General features: G+C 48.1%; 1 protein-coding gene across 1 annotated transcript in view; it reads left to right on the plus strand.

Moving 5' to 3' along the window:
• Positions 1-1,593: 1,593 nt before the first annotated feature.
• The window catches only part of MME (membrane metalloendopeptidase), a 32,988-nt gene continuing 7,260 nt past the window's right edge, over positions 1,594-27,321 (plus strand). Inside the window, exons 1-19 of the mRNA XM_053951808.1 lie at positions 1,594-2,307; positions 5,815-5,984; positions 7,142-7,177; positions 11,858-12,019; positions 12,884-12,964; positions 13,641-13,736; positions 13,838-13,956; positions 14,665-14,730; positions 17,231-17,365; positions 18,700-18,801; positions 20,367-20,503; positions 20,599-20,692; positions 21,306-21,434; positions 22,125-22,223; positions 22,725-22,805; positions 24,319-24,422; positions 24,597-24,655; positions 26,577-26,696; positions 26,952-27,085. Coding sequence (XP_053807783.1) covers positions 5,825-5,984; positions 7,142-7,177; positions 11,858-12,019; positions 12,884-12,964; positions 13,641-13,736; positions 13,838-13,956; positions 14,665-14,730; positions 17,231-17,365; positions 18,700-18,801; positions 20,367-20,503; positions 20,599-20,692; positions 21,306-21,434; positions 22,125-22,223; positions 22,725-22,805; positions 24,319-24,422; positions 24,597-24,655; positions 26,577-26,696; positions 26,952-27,085 — 1,914 coding nt within the window. The 5' untranslated portion in view covers positions 1,594-2,307; positions 5,815-5,824. The remainder of the gene's footprint in view (positions 2,308-5,814; positions 5,985-7,141; positions 7,178-11,857; positions 12,020-12,883; positions 12,965-13,640; positions 13,737-13,837; positions 13,957-14,664; positions 14,731-17,230; positions 17,366-18,699; positions 18,802-20,366; positions 20,504-20,598; positions 20,693-21,305; positions 21,435-22,124; positions 22,224-22,724; positions 22,806-24,318; positions 24,423-24,596; positions 24,656-26,576; positions 26,697-26,951; positions 27,086-27,321) is intronic.

Here is a 27,321-nt window from a genome sequence, read left to right on the forward strand (position 1 = left end):
GGCAGAACTTCAGTCCATTTCCTTTTGTCCTATCACTTGTTATCTGGGAGAAGAAGAGACCCCACCTCACTGCTGTCTCCCGCTGCAAACCCTCTGGGATTGCTGCCACAGCAGCACTGATAACACTGTCCTTAAGAAGCAGATCACACTGTTGACTCGCTGGGAGTTTTCCCTAGGCAAGGCCCAAGCAGGAATCTCAGTGCTTGACTCACAGATCACAGCTCCCACAGCCTGTGCCACCGGCGTCTGCTCTCTCTCCAAGCACGAGGTTCTACAAGAGAGGAAACGCTCTCACTGCCTGCCAGGTATGTTAGTCCTCTTTGGGCTGCTTACAGATTGCCAGACCAGTTTCTTCCTTTTCTCTCTCTTTGTGGTTAATTAGGCAGTTCTACTTTTTTTTTTTTTTTTTCTTTTTTTTTGTTCACCTAAAATTTTTGAAACAAGTCCTTTTTTTTTTTTTTTGCCATTTTAGTTCAGTCTGTTCACACATCAGCCTGCACTTCCCAAGCTTTGTTGCAGTGAAGGCTGTGCAATAGGCACCTGGTCACAAAATCACATGTATTTTTAATGCCTCCTCCATTCTTACATTGCTTGGTGAAATTTGCTATTATTTAAAGAATTGGGTAATGACAGGAGTGACCTGCAGGAGCACATGGCTTGTCCCAGGAATCGGACTGGAACTCTGTAAGAATTACTGCAGGAAAGGGTGAACGTGAGATATTCATAATAATTTGAACACTGATCCTGAAAGGATATAATCAGTATTTTCCATGCAGTAATTTTGTTCTCTAGAACTTTTGATTTTTTTTCTTGCCCATTTTTGACACTCCTATTGCTTTTGTGGTGAATAAAACCTCCTTCTTCAGAATTTCATTTTGCAAAAGTGCTTCATTTGTACAGCTAATGCTCATCTTCCCCTCTTGATTGCATCTGCCCTGCAGATCGCTCACTGGGCAGTTCCATAAAGAAATGGGGATTCAGTTTCCACCTTTCTTGGTAGGAGGAAGTTACCCCTCTCAAGCCACAGACATTTTAGTGTGTGTAGCTGGTAATAAAATATTTCAGAAATTCCTGCCATGTCTGCCTCAGAGGTAATAAACCTCTAAAGGAACGCAGCAGAAACCAGCGTGGTGTCTGCTTTGAATGAGAGGAATGACTGCAACTCACATTGCTGCTGCTGATGTTCGTCAGTCTCCTAGTAAAAATGAAACTTAATGAAAATGAAACTTTGTAAGAATGAAACAAATATCTTTTGATACTCAGGTGCCTGAGAAATCTTTTGACAGAGCTCAGAGCTGCCTCTCCGTGCAAGAAGTCACAGCTATCTCCCTCCCGAGGAGAAATCCCTCGGTGAATGAGGATGTAAGATCTTGCAGAGCGTGTGCGACTGCATGAATTTGACAAAGGCGATGAGTGTGCATGGAAGCAGGCACCGAGCCGCAGACATGCAGCCGCTACCCTTCCCCGTGCATCCCCTCCCTCCTTCTCCTGAGCCGCCTGGGGAGCAATGAGAAGCCGGGCAGGTGCAGGGGCCGCTCCACCGGACACGGCGCTCCCGCCCGGCCCCGCCGCTGCCCCGGCGCCGGGGGAGGCTTGGCGAGGTGCACAGCGCGCCCCGCCGGGGCGGGGGGGCTTGTTTGTTTGTTTCCTGCCCCATCCCATTCTTATGATCGCGAAGAGGAAGAAGCCTTCAGGTCAGCCGGAGAACTGCTCGCCCGGCGGACAAGGGCTCCTTTGATCGGCGGCGGCGAGCGGCGGGCGCGGGCAGCGGGGAGCGCCCGGGCTCTGATGTCCCGGCGATGCGGGCGCCCCGCGGCCCCGCCGCTGCCCACGGGCGCTGAGCCCCGCCGGCGGCTGCCCGGCACAGCCCCGCCAGCCTAAGCCGAGCCCGAGCCCCAGCCCCAGCCCCAGCCTCAGCCCCAGCCCCAGCCTAAGCCGAGCCCGAGCCCCAGCCCCAGCCCCAGCCTCAGCCTAAGCCGAGCCCGAGCCCCAGCCCCAGCCCCAGCCCAAGACCCAGCCCCAGCCCGAGTCCGAGCCCCAGCCCCAGCCTAAGCCGAGCCCCAGCCCCAGCCCCAGCCCCAGCCCGAGTCCGAGCCCCAGCCCCAGCCTAAGCCGAGCCCCAGCCCCAGCCCCAGCCCCAGCCCCAGCCCCAGCCCGAGTCCGAGCCCCAGCCCCGGCCGGCGCCGCCTCCCCGCGGGCCCCGCGGGCGCGGACCCGCCGGCTCGGGGCGTCCCCGCCGCCTCCGCCCGGCGCCGCCCGGGGATGTGCGAGGCGGCCCCGCGGCCGGAGCCCTGCGAGCACCAGCGGGTGAGTGCGGGACGGGGCTGCGGGAGCGGGGCGGCACGGACGGACGGACGGACGGACGGACGGGGGCCCGCGCGGCCCCCTAAGCCGGGAGCTGCCAGCCGGCAGCGGTGCTCCCTGAGCCGGGACGCTGGGTCTGGGACCAGCTCACCCTCGGGGGGCCGCGAGCCGGGCTCGGCCGAGGGTCGCACCCCGGGAGCAGCGCCCCGAGCCACCCTCGGGGGGCCGGGACCGGCCCGGGCAGTGGCAGCGGCAGAGCCGAGCGCCCTCCCCGCCCAGGGCGGCCCGGCCCGGCCTTAGGCGCCTCCCCGGGGGCCGGAGCCGCGCTCGGAGGGCTCCTGGGATATGCCGGGCTCCGGGACTGAGCTGGGCTCTGGGGATGTGCAGGGCTCCGGGGCTGTGCTGAGCTCCGGGGATGTGCCCGGCTCCGGGGATGTGCGGGGCTCCGGGGATGTTCGGGGCTCCGGGGATGTGCGGGGCTCCGGGGATGTCTCGGGCTCCGGGGATGTGCTGAGCTCCGGGGCTGTGCCCGGCTCCGGGGATGTGCCCGGCTCCGGGGATGTGCAGGGCTCCGGGGATGTGCCCCGCTCCGGGGATGTGCCGGGCTCCGGGGATGTTCGGGGCTCCGGGGCTGTGCCCGGCTCCGGGGCTGTGCCCGGCTCCGGGGATGTGCAGGGCTCCGGGGATGTGCCCCGCTCCGGGGATGTGCCGGGCTCCGGGGATGTTCGGGGCTCCGGGGCTGTGCCCGGCTCCGGGGCTGTGCCCGGCTCCGGGGATGTGCCCCGCTCCGGGGATGTTCGGGGCTCCGGGGATGTGCCCCGCTCCGGGGATGTTCGGGGCTCCGGGGATGTGCCCCGCTCCGGGGATGTTCGGGGCTCCGAGGCTGTGCCCCGCTCCGGGGATGTGCCCGACTCCCTGCGGCGGAAAAGCTGCAGCCCCCGCAGGGAGCCCGGCGATGCCCCGTGGCACTGCCCGGCTGGCACGGGACAGGCTGCACAACTTAATGAAAACATAGTAAAGTATTCCCGTGATGTACTACATTTTCTGTGGAAGCGACGCTGGGAACCAAGTAAGCCATACACCGATTTTAACAAACCCATCCCAAAACCAAAAGCTAATGCATTCATTAACTCCTTGTGCCATCTAGATCAGGATCGGTCGAAACAGCTTCAGCTCTCTGTGGTGTCTAAGCTTCAGTAGGCACAGCAGAGGGGATCACATAAGAAAACCACAATACCGAGGCTTGTATCTGCTTAAATTATTCCTACAGTTTTGCCGTGCTTGCAAAGGTAGCAGCTTCTACCTGGTGGTCGTAATGCAGATGGGTTCAACTCTCTAAATAACTCGAAGTAAAAATTAGTCAGCTGCCTTTCTGCTCCTGCAGGAACAGAAAGATTAGCTCGCTTGAAAAAACTTAGATGATTGCAAAGAACATATTTACACATGAAAGGTGCAGCGTTTCCTGCTGCTCTACGGAACTGTATTTTCAGTGCTCAAAGTCACCACCAGAGTCAGGAGATAAGCATCACTGCTTCAATGAGGCTCCAAGTACTCAGAGGATCCTGGAGACTCGGCAGTATTTAGTCCATACAAAGAACATTTTTTCTTGCTGCTTAATATGACTGGAAGTGAGAAGGGAATAATGATTAATTTGCTTTTTTATTATCTATGAACTTCTAGCTCATAGTTAATGCAGGGCAGATTTCTCACTCCTCTGCACGTTTCAGTGGGATTTCAGTCCTGTGCCTCAGAGACCACTGGGTCATTTGACCAAAAATCCTGTTCTTCAGAGACAAACAGCAGCTCATGAGGCACGTGAAAGTAGTCCTGCTGGTCCCTGTAGGTGCAGAAAGACAAAGGCTGGGCAGACCTCAGGATTCCAGCCTCCTGAGCCATGGAAGAGCCGCAGTTCTGGCGCTGCCAGCCACTTCCTGCAGCTTGATGTCCCAGGAGTAGTGACAGAAGGGCAGATGAGACACGCAGAAATAAAATGTTCTCTCGTTTATGTAGAGGAACAGTGTGAGAATGTCCAGTGAGTCACTGAGACAGGTGCTGGTAAAGCCATGGAACACGAAATCTCTCTTACTTACATCTGTAGTACAGGGTTATTTGACAACTTTAGTTTATTAATAAACATACACTTTAGGAACCTGCTTTTGCAGCAGAGGAGCCTCATTCTAGGGGAGGTGGACATCAGAGGAAGGAAGAGATTATTGGAAACTAAAGAATGTGAATCAGGCAGAAAACTAAGGAAAAGAATCAGGCAGGAGGTCCAGTGGAAAAAACAAAGACTGGAGGTCTGAGAGTTTGCAGCAGTTTGAGGAGAGGTTGAGTTGGGATGAACACAAGGCAGCAATACAGCTAAGCCAGTTTAAAATAATGAAGGTCCAAGTCTTAGACTTGACTGGATGCAGAGCCTGAGAAGGGTCCCTCACTTATGGGACTCATGGGGAGAGGGTATAAGGAAGGTTGACCTTTGTGTGAGGGATCTGGTGAATGTAGTGTTCCCATTATTTATCCCAGTGAAATTCTCATATTCTTTCCCATTGAATGGAAGGGGTGTGTACTGCCTGTGGATGTAAAAGAGCCCCAGGAAACGCTAGCAGGGATTTTCATTGTGAAATACTGAGCAATACCTGTGTGTAGGGATTGGAATCTCAGTTGGAGGAGGAAAGTCTGGCCCTGGATAAGTAGGAGCAGGTGAAGGGAGAGCACAGAGCTGCCACCAGCAGCACTGCAAAGGTGGCCCAGCTACCTCTGAAGGGCAGCAGAGAGAGGATCTCCAAACCTGCTGCAAGAGCTGCACGAGTGAGCGTGAGCTCGCTGCGCGGCGTTGCGTGACTCCTGTGTGCAGTGCTCTAACCTCCAAGGACAGGCCTGCTCGCAGCTCTTTAAAAATTGCTGTGAAGCCTCACTGTCTTCAGTGTCACTTTGACAGGCTCCCAGCAGAGCCTGTTTGTTTTTTTTTTTTTTTCTATTTTTAGAGCCAGCTGTAAAGCTGTAGTCAAGAACTGCTTACATAATATTTTAGAAGTGACAGCGCAGCACAATGGCATATTTTGACCTTTGGCATTAGATAAGTAATTGGCAGGTTAAGTTAATTTTTATTCAAGCAAAGAGACTTGGTTTTTACTGCTCGTGAACTCCTGTACCTTCACACAAGATTAAACCTCACGGGGTACATTTTAAAAATAGGTTTTGGTTTGCTGGCCCTCCTTTTCTGGAAGGAAGCTCCTCCACGTGAAGGAATTCCACTCTTCTGCTCTCCATCCATGACACGAAGTGTGTGGTACGTGTGTGTGAGACTGTTTTGAGTGTGTGTGAGTGTGTGTGTGTGCATGGGCCTGGCAGAGGCCAGGACTCTTCATTTCCTGGCTGACAGCCCAGTGGTATTGCAAATAATTGGCAAACTCACCTAGGAATCACCTTTGTTGCCATGCAGTTGAGGAGCTGGTTTCGAGCCGGTGACTCAGGGTAAGCGCTCAGTGAATATTCCCTTTTCCATTCCAGACGCTGGGTTATGGGCAAGTCGGAAAGCCAGATGGATATAACTGAAATGAACACTCCAAAACCAAAGAAGAAACTGGGATGGAGTGGCCTGGAAATAGGGCTGGCCGTGGTGGTGGTGCTGCTGGCCATCGTGGCCGTCACCATGATCGCCCTGTACGCCACGTACGACGGTGAGAACGCGGGGCCGGCGGCGGGCACGGGCACTGGGGAAGGGGCTGGCATGCTGGCTGAAATGCAAAGCTGAAATGGAAACCTGAAATGGAAACCTGAAATGGAAACCTGAAATGCAAAGCTGCACCCACATGCCTTGTTGCTGGGAAATCTCAGAAACTGCGTCTTTCCAACCGGGGCTCGGTAAATCCGTTTGTTCACGCGAAGTCGTGGTAAACACAAACCATCTGCATGTTCTGGCTTAGGAGTACTTCTGTTTGTAATTAATGCCTCAGTAAGCAGAGATCCCAACAAACGACAACATTGCTGAAGAAAACCAAACTCCAGGGCTTCCTTTGTGTTCCTGAAGATGTATGAAAATCCTGTTTTTTCCTTTTCCAGGCTGTTGCAGCAAGGACTCTCAGTGAGTGTAGTCATCCTGAGAGGTTTTGTGCTTCAGCACCCAGAGAAAAATAATTTCATTCAGGGGGAAATACATTGGTAATTTTTGGAAAAGATAATACAGAGAAGCTAAAATTTCCATCTAGGGTCAAACTAGAATTTTTCCCTATATTGGGAATTAAGTGCCTTTTAAAATTTTGAAATACTTAATAGTTTTGTTTAAGCTTTTAACTGAAGTATAGTTCAATTATGGGATTGGAAAATACCATTATGGGGGAAAAAATGTTTTATTTTCAAAGTCTCAAAAGGAAATATTTTCATATTCCTGAATCCTGTATTTTGTTCAGAAGACTTCAGAGTGAATGTCTCAGAATTTTCATATAATTCCTTGAAAATCCTTTTGTCTTTGTAAAGTACTGCCAAATTCAAACTGGCTTTGTCATTCTCTCCAGTCCTTGAGCTATTTTTCTCTAAATTGCTTCTTTGTTATAAAAATAGTATTTTGCCCACCTCCAATTGATGGGACATTTCCCTCTGATGACTACAAAAATTCCACATGATGAGTGACTAGCACTGAATGACCCTAAAGGGTTGAAGAAGATGATATTTTTAGAGCCTGATCCTATAAATATTCCCTTACTGACTGTAAGGTGTCCATTCATATTAACTTACTGTACACTGCAATTAAATTGACCATCAATGGAAATATTTACAGTAGGTTTTATTATATTGACAGTGAGTAAAGAATTAAGAATATGATTGTGTTCTCTTTTAGATGGGGTTTGCAAGACACCAGACTGTATCAAATCAGGTAAGAATGAAAAATACATATGTTTTAAATTAATTTATGTGGTTTTAAACACAATCACTACCACGGAATTCTCCCATCTAACTGCAGACAAGTATGGCACGTGGAAGCGTGGGTCTGTTACCCCACATGATTTTCTTAGCATAGCTCTTCTGCAAAAGTAAACCCTTGAGCTATGATACTGTCAATGTCACAAAGGCATCCTCCATGTGATTCTGCACAGCCTGACAAGCCATTCCTCCTTCAGTAACGAGTGCAGTTGCTAAAGAATCCCAGGTGCACAGCACCCTGGAGGCTCCCAAAAGGTGCTGCTTCCCAGACACCATTTAGACTTGCAGATGCAGCAGAAACAGCCCAGGAAAGTCACTGTACTGGTTCCCTTACTTCCATGGGACTGCTGGCTCCAGGTCTTGTTTCAGCAGCTTGGTGGGTGCTCACACCTCAGGCCTGCAGGGAAAGCTCCTCATCCCAGGAGCTGCAGATTGCATGGGCCAGACAGAAGGTTCATTTCAGGTGGCCACCACTGCCTTTCATTGCACCTCCAAGGTGTTCTTCTCCCAGCACCAAAGCTCATGCTGTGCTTTGGAAAATGATCCACTTATTAGTTCCCCAGCAGATTGTTTTTAATCTCTGATGATGCTCGTTTTCAGCTGAATACACATTGCTGCAAGGGAGTTCAGGCAGACTGTGTGATGATGAATGAACTCCAAAAGGAAATGCAGGAAAAGTTTGGAGAAATGAGCCACAGTGTAGCAAAAAGTGCTTAAAGTAACTAATCAGAACAATTTTGCTCTTTTATGCTTCTGTTAAATGCTTTAACAGCATTTAACCACTGGAAAGGGATAAAGTGAAGATACTGACAGAATTGATTGTTCATTTGAGAGAAGAGCTGCAAATAAATGACCAGAAGAAAAAAAAAAAGAAGTAGTAAAATAAATAATGAACAAATAATGAAGAAAAAATGTAATGTGAATTCATTGGTTATACCCAGGGTAAATCCCAGTAACTGCATGGCACTGTTAGCATGGATTTGTGAGGCCACTGCAGTGCAGCACAGGAAGATACAATACAATTTGTGCCTTTGAGCATTTTTTGGATAAGCTGACACACTCTGATGACTTCCCTGAGGTCAGGCAGCACAGCCTGATGGAACAGGGGATTTTGGTCTCTGTTTCTTACCTAGGTAAGCATATTGTTTTGCTCCTGAATCCTCCCCAGGTCACTGGTTGCTTTGCCAGCTTATATTACTTTATTTGTAAGCTATTAAAGCAACAACTGACAATCAGGAGTGCTACAATAAGATTAATCATTAGAAGTAATTGATATGAAATTCTGCATTCTTGGTGCCAGGTAGGAACTGAGTAAACAAGTGCCAGCAGGAACAAAGCCAAACACTGGTTTGTCACAGCAACACTGAGCACTGATGCAGAGTGCACTGTGTATTACCTGTATTTGTGTAGGTATAAATTCACCTGGATTAGAGATAAAATAATAAAATATTCCTAACATAATCACATTCCCTTGATTACAATATATCTGTGGTATCAGCCAAATAATGAATGGTTATCTTGGGGCTCAGGTGTGCAAAGAAGGCTCTTGAGGAGAGTTTTCTGCATGGTCAGACTTACTGTATGTACTTCACAGGCAGCCCAAATGAAAGACCACAGTTCCCACAGCTGGGCTCTTTCTGGTACTTTTGCAGAATTTAGGCTTTAAGTTCTGATAAAAGTTGGATAGGTGATAGTGGCTGGCCTGGACCTCGGAGCAGGAGAGATGAGAGAGATGATTATTTCTGTGTGGCACGAGCAGGCCCAGAGCATTACCCAGGTGCACTACCCAACTGCACAGTTCAAGCCAGGTTTGATATTACCCTGCTAATGATTCTCAGGTTCAAGCAAGACGTGGATTTCTCCTGGCTCTTGTCGTGAGGTTTCTCCCAAAGTGACAAGTCAGTGGATAAGGGCCATCTTTTCTTGGTGTCAGAGATGTTTCTGTCCTACTGTTACTGTTTGGCAGGGCTGGGGTGTCCACTCCTGCTGCTGGACTGACACATGCCAAGGTCATCCAAGGGATGGTGATGCCCTTCAGGTGCTGCCCCAGTCTGGCAGAGAGATTCAGAGAGATACCCTTAAAGCAGGAGATGTTAGGAACAGCTACAGCTTTCCTCTTTCACAGCAAATAGGTGGAGTTAGGACAGGAATAAACTCCAGCATTGAAAACACTCCCCTTCCCCTAACTGAAACAGGGCAAAACAGACAGAAACCAGCACCAGAGCTTCCACAATCCCAGAGCTCTTGGGGCTGCAGCAAGTGTCACACTTAGTGAAAACATGACTGAATTTCCCAGTCTCTGGCTGTTGGTGTGACCCTGTGTCCCTTCAAATAGAAGTCACCCTGAGGCCATGGGCTTCAGAAGGGAAACCATCAGCTAGGAGGCTTTGCATCTATTTCCACAGGGGGTTTTATGCTACAGAAGCAGTCTGAGGTTGAAAATGCACCTGTCCATGGCTATTTCCATCTTGCAGGCGCTGGAACATTGTAAAACCATCAGATGTTGGCCTAGAATGTAACACTCCTAAGCCAACAGAAAAATGGGGGCAGGCAAATCAACACAAACACCACAGACTGTCTCTCCATTTCCACCAGCACAAGAGACATGGAAAATATTGAAAGTACTGGAAAAATAACTATAAATATTTGACTTGCCCATGTGGAGGAATGAACACTTGAAATCACAAGCCTCATAATTTACTAAAAATAATGTCAGAAAAATGGGAAGAACACTCTGGGAAATTCAGAGGTATCCCTAGCTCCTGCCTGACTCCCGAGATCTCTCTTTTTGGTGAGAGACTCTGTTCTGGCATGCTGGTGGTAGAAGCAGTCTGGGTGGAATGGGAATAGTTATAGGGAGAAGCCCAGAGGGTTTATGGACAGCAGCTGGGAAGCTGCCATCACGGGATTGGATTTCACTGAGAATCCCTGTCACGACTGGCCAGTCTTGGACAAGCCACTCCAGGCAGTCAAAAGGATAGCAAGAGGCAGTATCAGTTCTAGAGTAAAATGTGGAGCAGGTCTGATAGTGAGTGTAGCTTCCAGAAGGCATTAACAGAAAAACCTTTCCTGTCAAGAACTGAAATAGTCCAACAAAGTCAGTATTTTATTGAAATAGACAGGATTCAGTTGAGTCTAAATCATACTTAATTACCAAAATTACACTGCAGTGGATACTGAACCTCTATGTCTTGTGTTTTTAATGTCCCTTCTCACCATGTTTCAGTACAAAGAAGGGCAAGAGAAGGGTAAATGAAACAATCCTACATTTTATTTAGAGCTGAGTGACCGCTCAGTTCTCAGGGAGCAGGAACATCTGTCAGTTTACCACCAGCAAACACAGCCAGCTGGAAAGTGTGGCAGCTGTGGTGAGCACAGGAGCAGAAATTCCCTGTCCACCGAGGAGAACTCTGCTTGCTCTAGAACATTCCAGCCAGCTTGAGCCTGCTCTAAACTGAACACATCGATGACTTCCCCTCTGAGAGGAAGCAAGGGCAGTGCAGAGCGTGTGCAAAGTGTCCGTGCAAAGTGTCTGTGTGTGCAAAGTGTGTGTGTGCAAAGTCTGTGTGAGCAAAGTGTGTGTGTGCAAAGTGTGTGTGCAAAGTGTCTGTGTGCAAAGTGTCCGTGTGTGCAAAGTCTGTGTGTGCAAAGTGTGTGTGCAAAGTGTGTGTGCAAAGTGTCTGTGTGTGCAAAGTGTGTGTGTGCAAAGTGTGTGTGTGCAAAGTGTGTGTGCAAAGTGTCCGTGTGTGCAAAGTCTGTGTGTGCAAAGTGTGTGTGTGCAAAGTGTGTGTGCGCAAAGTGTCCGTGTGTGCAAAGTCTGTGTGTGCAAAGAGTCCGTGTGTGCAGTGTCTGTGTGTGCAAAGTGTCTGTGTGTGCAAAGTGTCCGTGTGAGCAGTGTCCGTGTGTGCAAAGCCCGTGTGTGCAAAGCCCGTGAGTGCAAAGCCCGTGTGTGCAGTGTCTGTGCGTGCAAAGCCCGTGTGTGCAAAGCCCGTGTGTGCAGTGTCCGTGTGTGCAGTGTCTGTGAGTGCAAAGCCCGTGTGTGCAGTGTCTGTGCGTGCAAAGCCCGTGTGTGCAAAGCCCGTGCGTGCAGTGTCTGTGTGTGCAGTGTCTGTGCGTGCAAAGGCCGTGTGTGCAAAGCCCGTGTGTGCAGTGTCCGTGTGTGCAGTGTCTGTGTGTGCAGTGTCTGTGTGTGCAAAGCCCGTGTGTGCAGTGTCTGTGTGTGCAGTGTCTGTGTGTGCAGTGTCTGTGTGTGCAAAGCCCGTGTGTGCAAAGCCCGTGTGTGCAATGCCCGTGTGTGCAAAGCCCGTGTGTGCAAAGCCCGTGTGTGCAAAGCCCGTGTGTGCAGTGTCTGTGTGTGCAAAGCCCGTGCGTGCAAAGCCCGTGTGTGCAAAGCCCGTGTGTGCAGTGTCTGTGTGTGCAGTGTCTGTGTGTGCAATGCCCGTGCGTGCAAAGGCCGTGTGTGCAAAGCCCGTGTGTGCAAAGCCCGTGTGTGCAAAGCCCGTGTGTGCAATGCCCGTGCGTGCAAAGCCCGTGTGTGCAAAGCCCGTGTGTGCAAAGCCCGTGCGTGCAAAGCCCGTGTGTGCAAAGGCCGTGTGTGCAAAGCCCGTGTGTGCAAAGCCCGTGTGTGCCGCAGCCGCGCGGATCCTGCAGAACATGGACCCCCGCGCCCGGCCCTGCCAGGATTTCTACCAGTTCGCCTGCGGGGGGTGGCTCAAGAGGAACGTCATCCCCGAGACCAGCTCCCGTTACAGCAACTTTGACATTTTGAGAGACGAACTAGAAGTCGTTTTAAAAGGTCAGTGGAGTTTGGGGGACTAAGTAAAGTTTCCTCTTTGCCTTCTGTGTTATCCTAAGTTGTGGTTTTCTAGCAAAGCTTAAAATCCTAACAGACATTTCAGGGGTTTGTGTTTGGTTCAGGACAAATCTGCCCCGAAGTGCTTGCTCGGAGGAGGCTCTGGGTGTGCTGCTGTGTCTGACACCGGAGCAGAGCTGAGCAGACCTGCCCTTGCTGCTCTCTGCACATCAGACCAGCTGCACTCCCCACCCGGAGCTGCTCCAGCGGCAGCACCAGGCAGGTGAAGGAGGAGGAGGAGGGAGAGGTCTGTCTGTGTCCACATCAGCTGAGATGCTGGCAGCTGCTCTCTGCCAGCCCACGTCCTGCATATCTGTGTCCCAGCAGAAAGCCCCAAGAGCAGACAAGCTATTTTCCTGCCTGTCATATCAACAGTATCAAATTCTTCACCTTCCCTTTTCTCAGGTGAACACAGCAGAGTCCAAGAAGGCAGCGTGTACTCATGTAACACTCTGCAAACCATTCTCTCCTGGCTAAATATGCTTTTATTTACTTTGCCTATCTCCTGGTTTTGCCAGCTCTGTTTTCACTCAATTGCCTGGTTGCTTAAAACCTGTCCCTGAGAAGTCAGAGCATCTGTGCTTCAGCCAGGGTGACCTGCAGACACTCTACTGACTCTGTTACGTTCCACAGCCCAACTCGGACTGCAGCCACTGCAGGGCACGTCACCTGCAGAGCTTTTCCCCTCAGCTGCTGAAAGGCAGAGCCTCCCTGGGGCTGGGCACGGAGCTCTCCTGGCCCAGCCCTGCTCCCCAGAGCCTGCCAGGACAGAGCAGGAATGACCACGACTCGCTGTGTGTGTTTCAGATGTCCTCAACGCCCCCAGCACCAACGACATCCCAGCAGTGCAGAAGGCAAAAACTCTCTACAGGTCCTGCATCAATGAAAGTAAGTGTCCCCACTGCCACCTCACACCACCCTACAGGATACCTGCAGCACCCAAAGGGCCCCGCCTCAGGAGCTACACGGCTGTCCTGCTCTGTGCATCATTTTCCAGCTTTGTGTCCTTTGTGAACACTGAAATGTGTCTGTTCTACAGAGTCCAGTCAGAATGTCAGCAGTAAAACTGGTATTCTACCTCCTGCTTTACTACCTTAGGTATTTTAGGTAACTCTTCAGTTACTAATTTGCTGCAGATTATATAAACTCAAATCCTTTCAGTTAATTCTTTTGTAGAAATTAGCAGGGATGAGGTGAAAGCTACCTGGCTCTGCCGCTAGGACAAAGAGCAGTTTGCAGTGCTCCCTAAATCATATTTTTATAGTTTCTCTAATAGCATGAATACTTTTCAAAACTGTTATTTCAAGCTATCTGCAGAGAGAGGAAAAAAAAATTACTACTTCAATGTCATGGTCTCAAGGATCTGCATATGCTGTTTGTGACTGGAACATTTTTACATTAAATGTTAAAGCACAGTCATACATCAGAGCAAACTGCTGCTGTGGTGATGGAGGGAACACAGTTCTCAGCTTCCCTGTTCTGAACTCATTATAATATATATTGTAATATATAGCATTTGTGGGGTTTAAAATGTCATGGTAACTCATTTTATTTTTTCCAAAAGCTGCCATTGATATCCGAGGTGGAAGGCCTCTAATTAGTTTATTGCCAAATGTGTCTGAGTGGCCTGTAGCAACAACTAACTGGGATGCTTCCTATGGTAAGATAACCTGTGCTTATTCCCTTTTAGTTAAAATATCTAAATTATTTAATTTATTGCTTACTAAAAATAGAGACTGACTCTACCTTCCATTTCCTTAGGTACGACTTGGACAGCTGAGACAGCTATTGCACAGCTCAACTCCAGATATGGAAAAAAGGTCCTTATTAATTTTTTTGTTGGCACAGACGATAAAAATTCCACAGCACATATCATTCACGTAAGTCTGCCTGGGTGCCATGGCCTTGTTGATCATAAAAGCACAGCAAATAACTGGAAGCACAGGCATAAATGTTAACAAGGAGAAACATCAGTGATCTGAATTTGACCTGAGCACTTTGTAGATGAGTTTGTGAATTAATGTCGTTTTCAGCTGAAACTCTGGGTTTCACAGCTCCCCGTCTGTTCTCCAAGCTGACATCTTTGTTCTGTGCACTCACTCTCTGTTACTGCCAGTGAGACGGGAATGACAGACACAGAAAGGTCATCTCTGAAACCCGAACATCCCGGATGGGCAGGAGAAGGTCTGGTGACTGCTGGGATGCAGCAGCTGGAGGAGCAAAGGCCGATCTCTCCTGTCAGTGGGTGGATGGAGCCGTGGGCACCTCCCGTGCAGGGATTTCAGAGATGCAGGAGCTGCCTGGCTTGTCTCTGGGCTGTTCTGTCATCTGTGGTTCACCCGTTTTCACACTGGCTACCCGTGCCTTGCAGCGTTCAGCAACAGGAGAAGAAAAAGATTGAAAAGAAAAACAAAAAGTTTAACGAGAATGAAATAGTGAAAGGTGGGCAGCAGGATGAGAGAGGAAGGCCCCCGTGGCCAGAAAGTGATTTGGCCAGGGAAGCATCAGCACCTGTAGTTACCAAAAGAACAGTACAATGCTCTGCCACTTCCCCTTAAGCACGTCTCAGTTTTTGTTTGCATTTACAGATCGACCAGCCGGGGCTGGGTCTGCCTTCTCGGGACTACTACGAGTGCACCGGTGCATACGGAGAGGTGAGGGGGAGCTGGCACTCCACTGGGACACTTCTGGGGGTTTGGCCTCTGTTTTCAAGGCAGCCACTTGACTTTTTAAGACCTTTTGGAAGGAGATAAGCAGGAAACAATTTAGCTTTGTTATGGAGCTTCACAGCTGGATCAAGAGCTATCCCCTGACTGTCAGAGTTGTATTTAAACAGAATGCAAGTGGTCAGGACCAGCCCTGTTCTCTCACTGCAAAAAGGAGGTCACTTCTGAGCTGTGACCGACTGGCAGCAACTGGCAAATGCTGCAGGTGAACTACTTCTACCAGGAATAGGCTTGGAAAGAAAAACAGAACATTCAGAACCAGAGACACTTTGCTGCATAAAAGATCTGAAAAGATCACAGTCTCCTACATCAACTGCTGAACACAAACACAGCAGCAAAAGGATGTGATACCACAGAAATGGCTCAGATACCTGAAACCTCGTATGGTCTCATTTAATTCTTGTTTACTCATTACTTCTGTGGTCTCATTAACCTGTTAGCACTGACACTGTATGCCTGTTGCTAATCTTGGATGTGCTTTAAGTCCTTGAGAGCTGATGGGTGTCTGTGCTGAAGTCATGGAGTGAAACTGCTACCACAGTGACCTTTAATTAACCACATTCCTTCTGTGTAATTAAATGCAGAAGCAATGAGAAAGTGTACAGGCCGCTTGGGCTTTGTAGGTATTTTGCTGATGTGCCAACAGTTAATAGAGATTACCTTTAATTGCAGATCACATGCTCATTAAGACAATCATTGCCATCTGAACTGCCCAGCTCCATGTGAGATGGCCTTTAGGAGCTGACTCACATTGCACAATCTGCTCCTTCCATGTGCTGTGAGCCAGCTCCTGTGCTCTGACCTACCTGAGTGTCAGCTCTGCACTGCTGGAAGCACTGCTGAAAACCAGCTTTAGCACTGGCAGGCAGCTTCCCAGGTTCCCAGTGTCCTCCCAAGCACGACTGCTCCACAGGAGAGCTGTTCCCTCCCAGCCCTGCTCTTGCCTCTGCTTCCTGCTCTTATTCTGCTCCAGGAGCTGCACGCAGCAAAATCATCTCTGCCCCCAGCAGCACTTCCCACCCCAGAGCTACAGGTGGAACCTGCCAACAGGACAATTTTTAAATCTTTTTCTCTGGTAAGGTACAGGATGGCTCTGCTCAGACAGGAGTGATTCCCATGTCTTAAGTTTCCACTGAAATTGCTGAGACTATTTATACAGTCCAGATGACATTAGCTGACTTAGTTCTTTGCTACCTGACTTAAGAGCTGCACTTAGGAGAAAAATAAAGTCACTGACTGGTACCTAAAAATCTCTCTTAACTTTCTGGTCTGAGGTAATAGCCACATTGAACTTTATGATGGTTGTTACAGTGCTGGCGTGCACTGTCTTTGGTGGCTTGTTGGAGCTGTCAGTGGTTCCATGGGGCTCTCTGAAATGATCTCTGTTGTAAGTGGCACTGGGAGCTGAGCCCTCTGGGCTGCCCAGCCCTGTCCCTGCTGGCAGCTGCCCAGCCCTGTGGTGCCACAGCCCCAGCTGGGCACAGCCTGGCCCCGCTGGTGCCCAGGAGGGCACAGGGAATGACCTCCTTAAGGAGGTGTGCCCCCTGCCTCAGGAGCTGAACCTACCAAAACACTTCTATCAATAAACCTGATGGCATGCACACCTTATTAATCCTAGGTTTAATCACTGGTTACATTTAGTAGGTTACATTGCCTAAACCAGATTTGTTATTTGATAGCTGATCCAGCACCATGTATGTTTTTTTTTTTTTATTTGCATTGAAAAGGAATATTGAAAACAGCATTTCTGTTGATAGAAAAATGAGTGTGACTTACCAATGAGGAATTAGAATTACAAATAATAATGGAATTACAATAAAACAGAGGTTCCATAAAATATAATGACACCTTAAGATATTTGGCTGTGTGACATTGCAGAGAATTTGCTGCTGTATTTGCATCTTATCATTACTGACCTCTTTAATGTTAGATTTCATATAAATTGTCCATAGTATACCTGACTTTGCATACAGCAACATGAGTTCTAACTGTTCCAAGAAGAACTGGAGGAGGTTCACAGCTCCTGGGAGTGCTTTTCCCACAAAGCCAATTCCCTCGTTTTATGTTCCTGGGAACACAGCTCTTTGGAAATGGTATTTTTGGAAGTTGTAATTAAAGTGAGCTAGAAAAAACATGGGTGATGGTTTAAATATGGACACACAAATGCCTCATTCTGAATAATGAAAACAGTGCAGCCATTGGGAGCATTCAGCTTTGAACAGTGCTCCAGTTACCCAGCAGAGCTCCATGAGGGAATGCTCACAGTTAATTTATAGTTGTGACCTAACAGTATTTCCAATAAAATTGACCTGTTTAAATAAGGAATGAAGAACTGTAGTTCATAAAAATGATGAAATCTTGAAGATAATCAAGGTATGCTCTACTTGGAAGAGTTTTGTCTTTAAACTGTTCCTGTTTTTTCTTGCAGGCATGTTCTGCCTATGTTGATTTCATGATTTCTGTAGCTAAACTAATCCTACAAGAAAGGAATATTTCTGTCAATGAGAGTGAGATTTCTGCACAAATGAGAAGAGTTATGGACCTGGAGAAAGAGATTGCCAATGTAAGGAAAACATCTTTAAACTATCCTTTAAATAACTGACTTTTTTCATAATACCTAAGAGAGCTGACTGTGAAGTGAGTGGTTAACTTCCTTGCCAATGCAGTTTTGTGGGAGTAGAAATGCATGGAGCCTGTTACACCTGAAGGAACAGCTGTGTCCTGGGAGGAGACAGGGAAAGTATTTGAGGCAGCTGTTTTCCAAACACCAAAATGTTTTATCCTGATCAGCTCACAGAAGCCCTGCAAGAGCAGAGAGAGACAGACTTGGGATTTGGTTAATGTGGTTTAGAGCGTGAGTTTTGGGAGATGCTTTGGGGTCTCTCCTCCCTTTGTCCTGTTTCCCTGTGGGCTGTTTGGATCCCAGAGCAGCAGATTCCCAGCCCTGGGCCTGCTGTGAACACAAAGTCATGTTTGTGCTGCACAAGCTGCTCCACAATGCTGATTGTTCCAAGGGCATTTTTTTACCAAACACTGTTCTCCCTTAAAAGAAAAGGACAAAGGAAAAATAATACCATGAATTTGACTTTGGAGGAATAGCAAGGGTTTGAATGAGCATGGAGAAAACCAAAGGCATTTATGAGCAAACACTGACTTAATATTATTAACCATTGCAGCAGGACCTGAAGCTGAGGATGACCATGAAACAGGCTGAATACATATTTTATAGCTTCAGCTATTTTTGAAGATACACTGATAGTAAGGTCACACACTTGGGAGAACCATTTATATAAACTAAAACCATCTGATTTTGATTTTCTTCATTTTTGTGAGAAACACACCTCTGGGCTTGGATCAGAGATGGGCAATTATTGTCAAAAAGGGAATTCACTGGAGAAAGGCTTTAAAGAGGACCTGCAATGTCCCTGCAGCAGTTGCTGCTGGTGGAGTTCAGCTGGTGCTGGGGAAGCTGCCACTGCCTGGGATTTTAACCTTTCATCCAAAACTCAGTATCAGCCTGAATGTGACTGAAGAGAGCTGGCATTGTGCTCTTGGGAATTTGTTTCAAAAACACAGAGAAAACCCACTGAATGCACAATAGAATAGGAAAGAGGAAGCAGAAGAGAAGGATAAAAGGAGGCTTGGCATAACTGATTTTTCTAAGCACTTTAAGAGGGTAAGACCTGCTGCTGTGGATGCAGATGTTGAGCTCAGCAGTGCGAAGTGCCAGAGCCCAGAGCAGCCCAGAGCTGTGTGAGCTGGGGCTGTGCCTCCCCAGCAGCACCGTGGGTCACAGAGAACACACAGGGCAGCAGAGCACCCTGGTCAGAACCAAAACTCCTGGGAGTTTTGTGTGCTCAGTGTACCCAGTAACGTCCTCCTGATTAACTCTGACAGGCAACAACGAAATCTGAAGACAGAAATGATCCACTTCTGCTGTACAATAAAATGACCTTGGCACAACTCCAAAACAACTTCTCACTGGAAATCAATAAGAAGGTGAGTGATCAATAACCTGGTGTTTTAACCTCTAATTTACCACTGATGGGATTAAACAATGAAGCCTGGATTTTTTTTTTTTTTCTGTTAAAGACATGACATATTTGCAACTGAGCAGGATCCCTGACGTGCACAGTCTTACCTGCTCTTCTGATGACACTGAACTGTATGCACATTCTGTACCCAACACTTCTCCTAACCTGAAGGCACATCTTCCCATTTGCCTCAACATAAAAAGACAGAAAAGTACAAAGGAAAAAAATTTCCAGTGGGAGGTGTCTCGGCCCATGGCAGGGGGTTGGAAATAGATGATCCTCAAGATCCCTTCCAACCCAACCCATCCTGTGATTCTCTGATCCTGTTCCTTGTCCTCATGGGTTCAGGCCCAGGACAGAAGTCCAGCTGTAGCCACCAGCTGGTTCAGGGATGTTTAGTGGACTACCCAGCCCCACTCTGTTTATCCAGAGCTGCAGATTCAGAACAAAAGTCCAGTTTGCCCAACAGTGCCTCTGTAATTATTGCTCCCAAGGCAAGCAGAAAGGAGCCCAGGCTGCCAGGCTGGGAAATAGGACAGCTCTCCACATCCCTCCCCCTGCAGCTGCCCCGGGAGGTGTCAGCTCTGCTCCCACCCTGAGCCATGTGCTGTTTGTGCAGGGCAGCCTTTAGCTCATGGCACCAGAGTGCAGCTGAAAGCCAGCCCAGGCTTTGCTAACACAGCTCTGTCTCCTCAGGAACATAATGTGGTCCTGAACATGGGTAGTTTTTATTCTCATGACTTTTATTGAGGTTTCTGAGGCCAGTAAGGTGCAATGAAACACTGTTATTCCTGGCACTTTTTCATATTCACTGCAATTTTATTGACTTTAATTCTCTGACAGTTCCCTCCTGCCTGGTTTAATTGGTTTCATAATTCACCATCTCCCACAGGTGTAGTTGGTTACCATTACAGTCATCCTGTCACAAAACAACAACTCCTGTCACAGAATGGCATTGCCCTGGTTATTATTAGTTCCTGGGGGGTGCTGCAGATCAGCACTAATTTAAATTTATTCCAAAATGCTCAAAAGACACTTGATGGGAGTTGGTAGTGTTGTAATGTCTAAGGATAGAACAGCAATTATTCCCAAGATTAGCCTGAAGTTTGCTGCTTCTCTCCCAGATCTGCAGTGACTGTTCCTGAAAGCTTATCTTCTCTCCTCAGCTACTTCCACTTGTCTGATGGAAGACATTACCTCCTCCAACAAACCTTCCCAAAGATACAGGCAGGGAAAAATCACCAACACTTTTTAAAGTAATTGGCAGAACAGAAACTTTAAAAATTAAAAGAAAAAAAAAAAAAGTGTTAGTTTGAGATCAAAGCAATTTCTCTACCCTTTCTGCCAAATACCCCCCAATGTTAACAACAATTTAGAGCTATAAGTGATCTCAGGCCAGCTAGTATTACAATGACCCCATTTATAAGTAGTGCAAATATTAGGGAAACTAAAGGCAGAGCAGATGTGTCATGCAAACATATTTAAACTGTTTATGATCGAACCATATCGTAATGCATATTGATTTTCCAGGTGTTCAACTGGTCAGGATTCATAAATGCCATCATGTCAACTGTGCAGATCAACGTTGACAACACGGAACATGTCATTGTTTATGACCCTGACTACCTTCTCAAGCTCAGGTCTATTCTGGTAAAATACAGTCCCAGGTAGGTGTGTTCAGTATGGTATCTGCATTCTCTTTCCAGAAAACTTAAAAAGCCTCAAAACATCACCAGCTCATTATCGTTGTTTTGTTGAACAGAGACCTCCAGAATTACATGGCCTGGCGGTTTGTGATGGATCTTGTCAACAGCCTCAGCCGGGACTACAAGGACACGAGGAACGCTTTCCGTAAGGTGCAGAAATTCATCTCTCCCTAAGTTTTAATGACGCCTTTTGTGAGCCACAGAAGACAGGTTTTGGATGTAGGTGTAGTATATAAATATTTAATGTATTTGGGATTTTGCACACAAAAGCCAGATGTGTTTGCTGAGGCTCTGCTGGAGTGTATCTATAATTTATGGGATTTATGCCTGATAGCTGAGTGGATTTGAAAGCACTGCTCTGGTACTTGGTCTCTTGTTTTTCTGAATCTAAATGAATCCCCATTTTAGTACCAGAACAGTCACACTTATTTGCAAGGGATTCCAGCTCTGACTGACTCGTTAGAAACCCTTCACCATCCAAAGGAATATATTGGCAAACATCGTGGCCCCAGTCTTGGTTTTGAGTCACTCGATCCTGCTGATAGCTTCTGAGGAAACGCTGAGCAATTTCAGCAAGTGCACATGGAAGCTCTTTGTGCTTCCACAGCAGAAACCTCTGGCTCTGTAAGAGCCTTTCCAGTGATCCTCCCGTTAGAGAGCGAGTCCAGCGATGTGCCCTGGGCAGGGGCATGAACCGGGTACGTGCGTGGAGGTGGGGGAGGCTGCCCTGACAGCCCTGTTTGCCCTGCTGTGTGTCCCACAGGCCCTTTATGGCACCACCTCCGAGACTGCCGTGTGGCGCCGCTGCGCCAACTACGTCAACGGGAACATGGAGAGCGCCGTGGGCCGGCTCTACGTGGAGGAGGCCTTTGCTGGGGACAGCAAACACGTGGTAAAGCCCCCAGCCGCCTCCGCCTGGGCGCTGCCAAAGTGGCATCGGTCACCCCCGTGCGCGCCCCGACACAGCTCTGGCTGCGCTTTTTGCTGCGGCCTCACCGAAGCGGGTTTGGCTTTCAGGTTTTTACCCAAGCGTCAGTGGCGGTTTTTACAGAGGTTCAAAAATGCAGGCTTTTATCGGGGTACGGTGCGAAATGTGAGGCTTGCAGGTGCACAGAGGGAGGGAGGAAGCCCCTGCAGGTCCCAGTGCCCCCCATCCCAGGAGCTGCACTCGCTGGCACCAGCAGCCACTGCTGTGCTTGGAGAGTGACACCAATGCACATCCTGCCAGCACTGGGCACAGGAGCTTGAGAAGGTAGTCAGGGTCATAAACAATGACATGTTCCGTGTTGTCAACGTTGATCTGCACAGTTGACATGATGGCATTTCTGGTTATTGGTTCACCTTCAGCCACGCAGAAAGTTCCTGAAAATGGACCTGAAGTGAAGCCTTAGTTGACTGCCATCACCACTGGAATCCTGGTGTGAAACAGCCCATTTTTGGGGTTGGCATGAACACAACGATTCCCTCAGATGCACAACATCCAGCGGGGCAATGTCTATCAGGTTTTGGTAACCTGAATGACTGAACTGCATTGCCCACCACCTTGCTCTGTGGGTTTGTAACGTTCTGATGTTTTTTCCAGGTTGAAGAAATGATTGCAGATATACGTGATGTTTTTATAAAAACCTTAGATGAACTTCCCTGGATGGATGCAGTGACCAAAAAGAGAGCAGAACAAAAAGTAAGTTCTGTCTGAGATATTGGTAATGTGTAGTTCTATAAAAATCGGTATTTCAGTTGTTTGTCCTGACAAAATAAGCAGTAAGTTCTGTCACTGTATTATAATACAAACACATTTAGAGTTATGCTCATATAGGCACAGCAGTTTAGGATTCCAAGGGACAGGGCCTCTGGAGATAGGCACACAAAATAGGAAGAATCCCTATACAAGATTAGGACCTTTCAGGCAAATCAGTGATTAAGGAGCTAGATAATTTATATCTACAGGAAAACAATACTGAAAACAAGAAGGAATGATTTCTGGTGATTTGATCAGCTATTAGGAGGAACAGGATAAAACCCAAAAACTTGTGCTTTCAATGAATAAAAAATTTCAACAAAATCTATATATAATTAACATCCTGCGGTTTCTGCAGTGGCTTCCATATCACCTTTCTTATATAATTTATCATTTAAGAACATGGCTGGATTGACTATGGATATCAAATTCCCTTGTCCCTAGGCAACAGCAATTAGAGAGAGGATTGGTTATCCCGATGAGATCGTGACAGATAACGAGAAGCTCAACAGTGAGTACCAGGAGGTAAGTTTGCACAATTGGCAGGGGGATTAGAAAAGGGGTTTCAGAGAAGAAAAGGGTCATTTGCTTTCCTTGCCCCACCGAGCCCAGCCGCAGGGGGAAGGGTGTGACCAGCCAGCCTGCTGGGGCTGGCCCAGCTCGGGAGGTGACACACAGCTGTGACAGGAGATGTGACACACAGCTGTGACAGGAGATGTGACACACAGCTGTGACCAGGACCAGCCCAGCTCAGGAGGTGACACACAGCTGTGACAGGAGATGTGACACACAGCTGTGACCAGGACCAGCCCAGCTCAGGAGGTGACACACAGCTGTGACAGGAGATGTGACACACAGCTGTGACCAGGACCAGCCCAGCTCAGGAGGTGACACACAGCTGTGACAGGAGATGTGACACACAGCTGTGACAGGAGATGTGACACACAGCTGTGACCAGGACCAGCCCAGCTCAGGAGGTGACACACAGCTGTGACAGGAGATGTGACACACAGCTGTGACCAGGACCAGCCCAGAAGGTGACATGCAGATGTGACAGGAGATGTGACACACAGCTGTGACCAGGACCAGCCCAGCTCAGGAGGTGACACACAGCTGTGACAGGAGATGTGACACACAGCTGTGACCAGGACCAGCTCAGGAGGTGACACACAGCTGTGACAGGAGATGTGACACACAGCTGTGACAGGAGTTGTGACACACAGCTGTGACCAGGACCAGCTCAGGAGGTGACACACAGCCGTGACAGGAGATGTGACACACAGCTGTGACAGGAGATGTGACACACAGCTGTGACCAGGACCAGCCCAGCTCAGGAGGTGACACACAGCTGTGACAGGAGATGTGACACACAGCTGTGACAGGAGATGTGACACACAGCTGTGACCAGGACCAGCCCAGCTCAGGAGGTGACACACAGCTGTGACAGGAGATGTGACACACAGCTGTGACCAGGACCAGCTCAGGAGGTGACACACAGCTGTGACAGGAGATGTGACACACAGCTGTGACAGGAGATGTGACACACAGCTGTGACAGGCTCTGGTGGCATTCCAAGGACATGTCCACGTTCTCTTGGATTGTGTGAGGGCGAGCATGGAGCCAGTGGTGTTCAGTGCAGCGTTCCACCTGGCACAGCCTGGCCCAGCACTGGTGCAGTGCAGGAGCTGACTCCTGTTTTGTCTGAGGTGGAACTGCCCCTTACCAAACTGGCAGCTGCTGGTTTGCAGCAGGCAGCTCCAGAGGTTAAGGGCTGCACCAACAATTGCTGAGCTCCACTCAAAGTATGTCTAGAAAGAGAGAATGAAGAGCTCTGGAAAAAGTAAGCAGCTGCCAACATAGATCCAGCTACAATATCAACTCTGTGATGTAGCAGAACTCTTCAAACCAAGGTCTAATTGTAGATCAAAAAATATTCTTAGAAATGTGTTGCTTAGCACATCCTGCTTCAGACTAGATTTTCCTGGTCCATGCCAGTCAGTAACACCACCACTAACTCCTCTTCTCCCTTTCTTTTTAGTTGAACTACAAAGAAGAAGAATACTTTGAAAACATTATTCAAAATTTAGTATTTACCCAGAAGAAAAGGTTGAAAAAGCTTAGAGAAAAGGTGGACAAAGAGGAGTAAGTATTTAATAATACTCTGTCTAGTCTTTTATCCAGTTCTCACAGGAGAAGGTACCTTCCAACTTCAAATACTCTGTGATTCTGTGACACGGTTTCTAGGCTTATTCTAGCAATCATTAACTTTGCCATTAACAATTGAAATGCTAACGTTTATTCTTCTGGTGTTACCAGGTGGATAAGTGGAGCTGCTGTTGTCAATGCTTTTTACTCAGCAAGCAGGAATCAGATAGGTAAGGTTTATTTATTTATTGATGCCTGGATTATCTATTTTTTATATATGTATGTACTTTTAAAATCAGGAAGTGAAACGATCTTGACATAAAAAATTTGAGTATAAAGATTCCTAATGTCAGCCTACCCAAAACCAACCATGGAAATAAAAATCCCTGTCCATTCTGGCTAAAGATGAAAACCACATGGAGGCCCCAAGGTTTCTCATCTTGTGAGCAATCCCAGCTCCCTTCACAGTGCTGCAAGACTCACAAGAGTCATGAAACATTTCACAACATTAATTATGCTTCTCGATATTTCTGTCACATCCATTCTGCAAATAGTGCTTGAATTTTAGTCATCCAAATGTCACAGACTGCAGTGTCCTTTCTAGGCCATCAGTGAGGTACTGTGATCCACCTGAAATTCCTGAAAACAAGTCCAGAAAAATGGAAAAACCTTGTCCTGCAGGGCTCTGCACAAAAATGCAACAAGATTATTTCTTGATGTGAGCATTATGCTCTTGACTGAACAGTTAACACAAAAACTTCCAGAAGGCTTTTGTTGAAAATAGCTTTGTTCAGTAATTTGTAGGAAAGGAATCATGATGTGGAAGACTGAAACTGGTGACTGGCAGTTGATGTGAGTCATAAATTCTTACCTCATCCTTCAACTATGGCATGCACAGGATAATTAAAGCAGTCTGATCTTTAGAGTGATGTCTGAATTAGCTTAGAACTAGACTTTAAAAAAACCCTCTTAAGGAGCAGTTCTGTGCATGGTGTGTAGGGAACCTGGAGCTCTCTTACTCCCTCTGGGTACGGTCTGACCTGCAGGGCTCCATCAGCAGCTCAGACCACGAGGAACCCGCTCAGCTTCCGAAGGCAGCCAGGCAGTGTTCCCCCAGGAGGAGGCTGCACAGCCCCGTCCCCGTCCCGGGGCAGAGCTTCCACGGGCAGCAGCTCCAGGGGTCGCTCCTCACGCTGCTGATAGCACCCGTGCTTGCTGATAACAGGGCAGAACAGTGGGGCATTCATTCCACAGCAAACCAGCCCTGCACCCACGGCAGACCTGGCTGATTCCTAACCTGTCTGCTGCTTTCCCCACGGTTTTCCTGAAAGAAAATCCTAGAACTGAACTGGATTTACACTGAAATGCAAGAAGTATCAACCTACTTTCTTTTGCTGCGTGAGAACTGCCACCCAGTTCCTTCTGTCTGTTTAAGTTGTGTAGAGTTACATCCACCTTCTTCCCAGGGAGATTAAAACTTCATATTGCAGCGGCAGCAGGGAGATGGGAAAAGGCCTTCATGAGATACTAAGTGGAACTGAATATTTTATAGTATTTTATTACTCTTACTGTATTAAAAAGATCAGAATTGCAACATGGTTTCTTTTTAAATGAATTGTTTTGTAGAAGAAACCTAGAAAAATGAGCAGAGAAGTGGGTAAATGGAACTGCTTTGTTCCAGTTCTTTTATTGACAGCTTGGCCTATTTTTATTGATTCTAGTGGGAGTTACTTGTATTTTCAAGGGAAGAATAAATTCCTGTCTGAGAGTGATTTGTGATGGAATGATCAAATAGTCTATTCTTCTTGGGGGACACCCTCCCACTTCTCACAATGTTGTGAGGTTTGTTCAGTGATGAGACTGAAGTCTGTGAATGCTAAGTGATGTAAATTGGAGCAAACTGCTTTTTCCTGCAGAGCAAAAGAATAACAAAGCAGAAGCTGGTCATGATTTTGGAAGTGTCTGAAGAGGGGAGTGGTCCTGCTGCTCTGTTGCTCCTGTCCCACAGCATTCCCACGTGTCAGTCACTTGCTGCTGGGAGATTCGAGGGAGCAGGGTGGTTTTGGTTGAAGCTCCTAAAAGTGGTCTGGCCCCACTGCACCCGCAGGATAATGGGGCAGGGCCTTAACTGTGCTGTGGCTTCTTTTTCAGTCTTCCCTGCGGGCATTTTGCAGCCCCCTTTCTTCAGTGCCTCGCAGCCCAAATCCCTGAACTACGGCGGCATAGGAATGGTCATCGGGCACGAGATCACGCACGGCTTTGACGACAACGGTGAGGCTCTGAGCTGCTGCTGACAGCACGCCCCGTGCACAGGCTGTTTGACATGCTTTGCTGCCTAATCCTTCCGGGGAGCACGTGAGAGGGAGATGCATTTCCGTGTGGAAGATGAAGTGTGGATTTCTGAGGCATTACAGTATTGCTCTCCCAAGAGCACAACCCGAAGTCTCGCTCGCTCCCCCCCTCACTGCACCAAACCCTCTGTTCCCGTACAAATAATTCTGTTTGACATACTTAACATCATTACAGGCAGGAATTTTAATGAGAACGGAGACCTTGTGGACTGGTGGACTGAAGAATCGGCACGGAATTTCAAGGAGCTGTCCCAGTGCATGGTGTACCAGTATGGGAACTTCTCGTGGGACCTGGCAGGTGGACAGAACGTAGGTCCTGTTTGTGGAGCTCCCCAGGCTGCTTTGGTGGGACAGCACTGCTTGCAGTGCTACATGGAAGGCACAAGCAGTTATTTCTCTCAGTTCCACTGGCTGGCTTTTTACAGCCTGACAATATATTCCATCACACAGGATAGGGAAAAGATAAAACTCCCAGCCCTGAGGTTTTCCCAAAACATGTGTTGAAGTGTGGGAACTCAGAGAGAGGCCAGTAAAAACAGAGAAGA

The sequence above is a fragment of the Vidua chalybeata genome, chromosome 10 (assembly GCF_026979565.1).
Source record: "Vidua chalybeata isolate OUT-0048 chromosome 10, bVidCha1 merged haplotype, whole genome shotgun sequence".
NCBI lineage: Eukaryota > Metazoa > Chordata > Aves > Passeriformes > Viduidae > Vidua > Vidua chalybeata.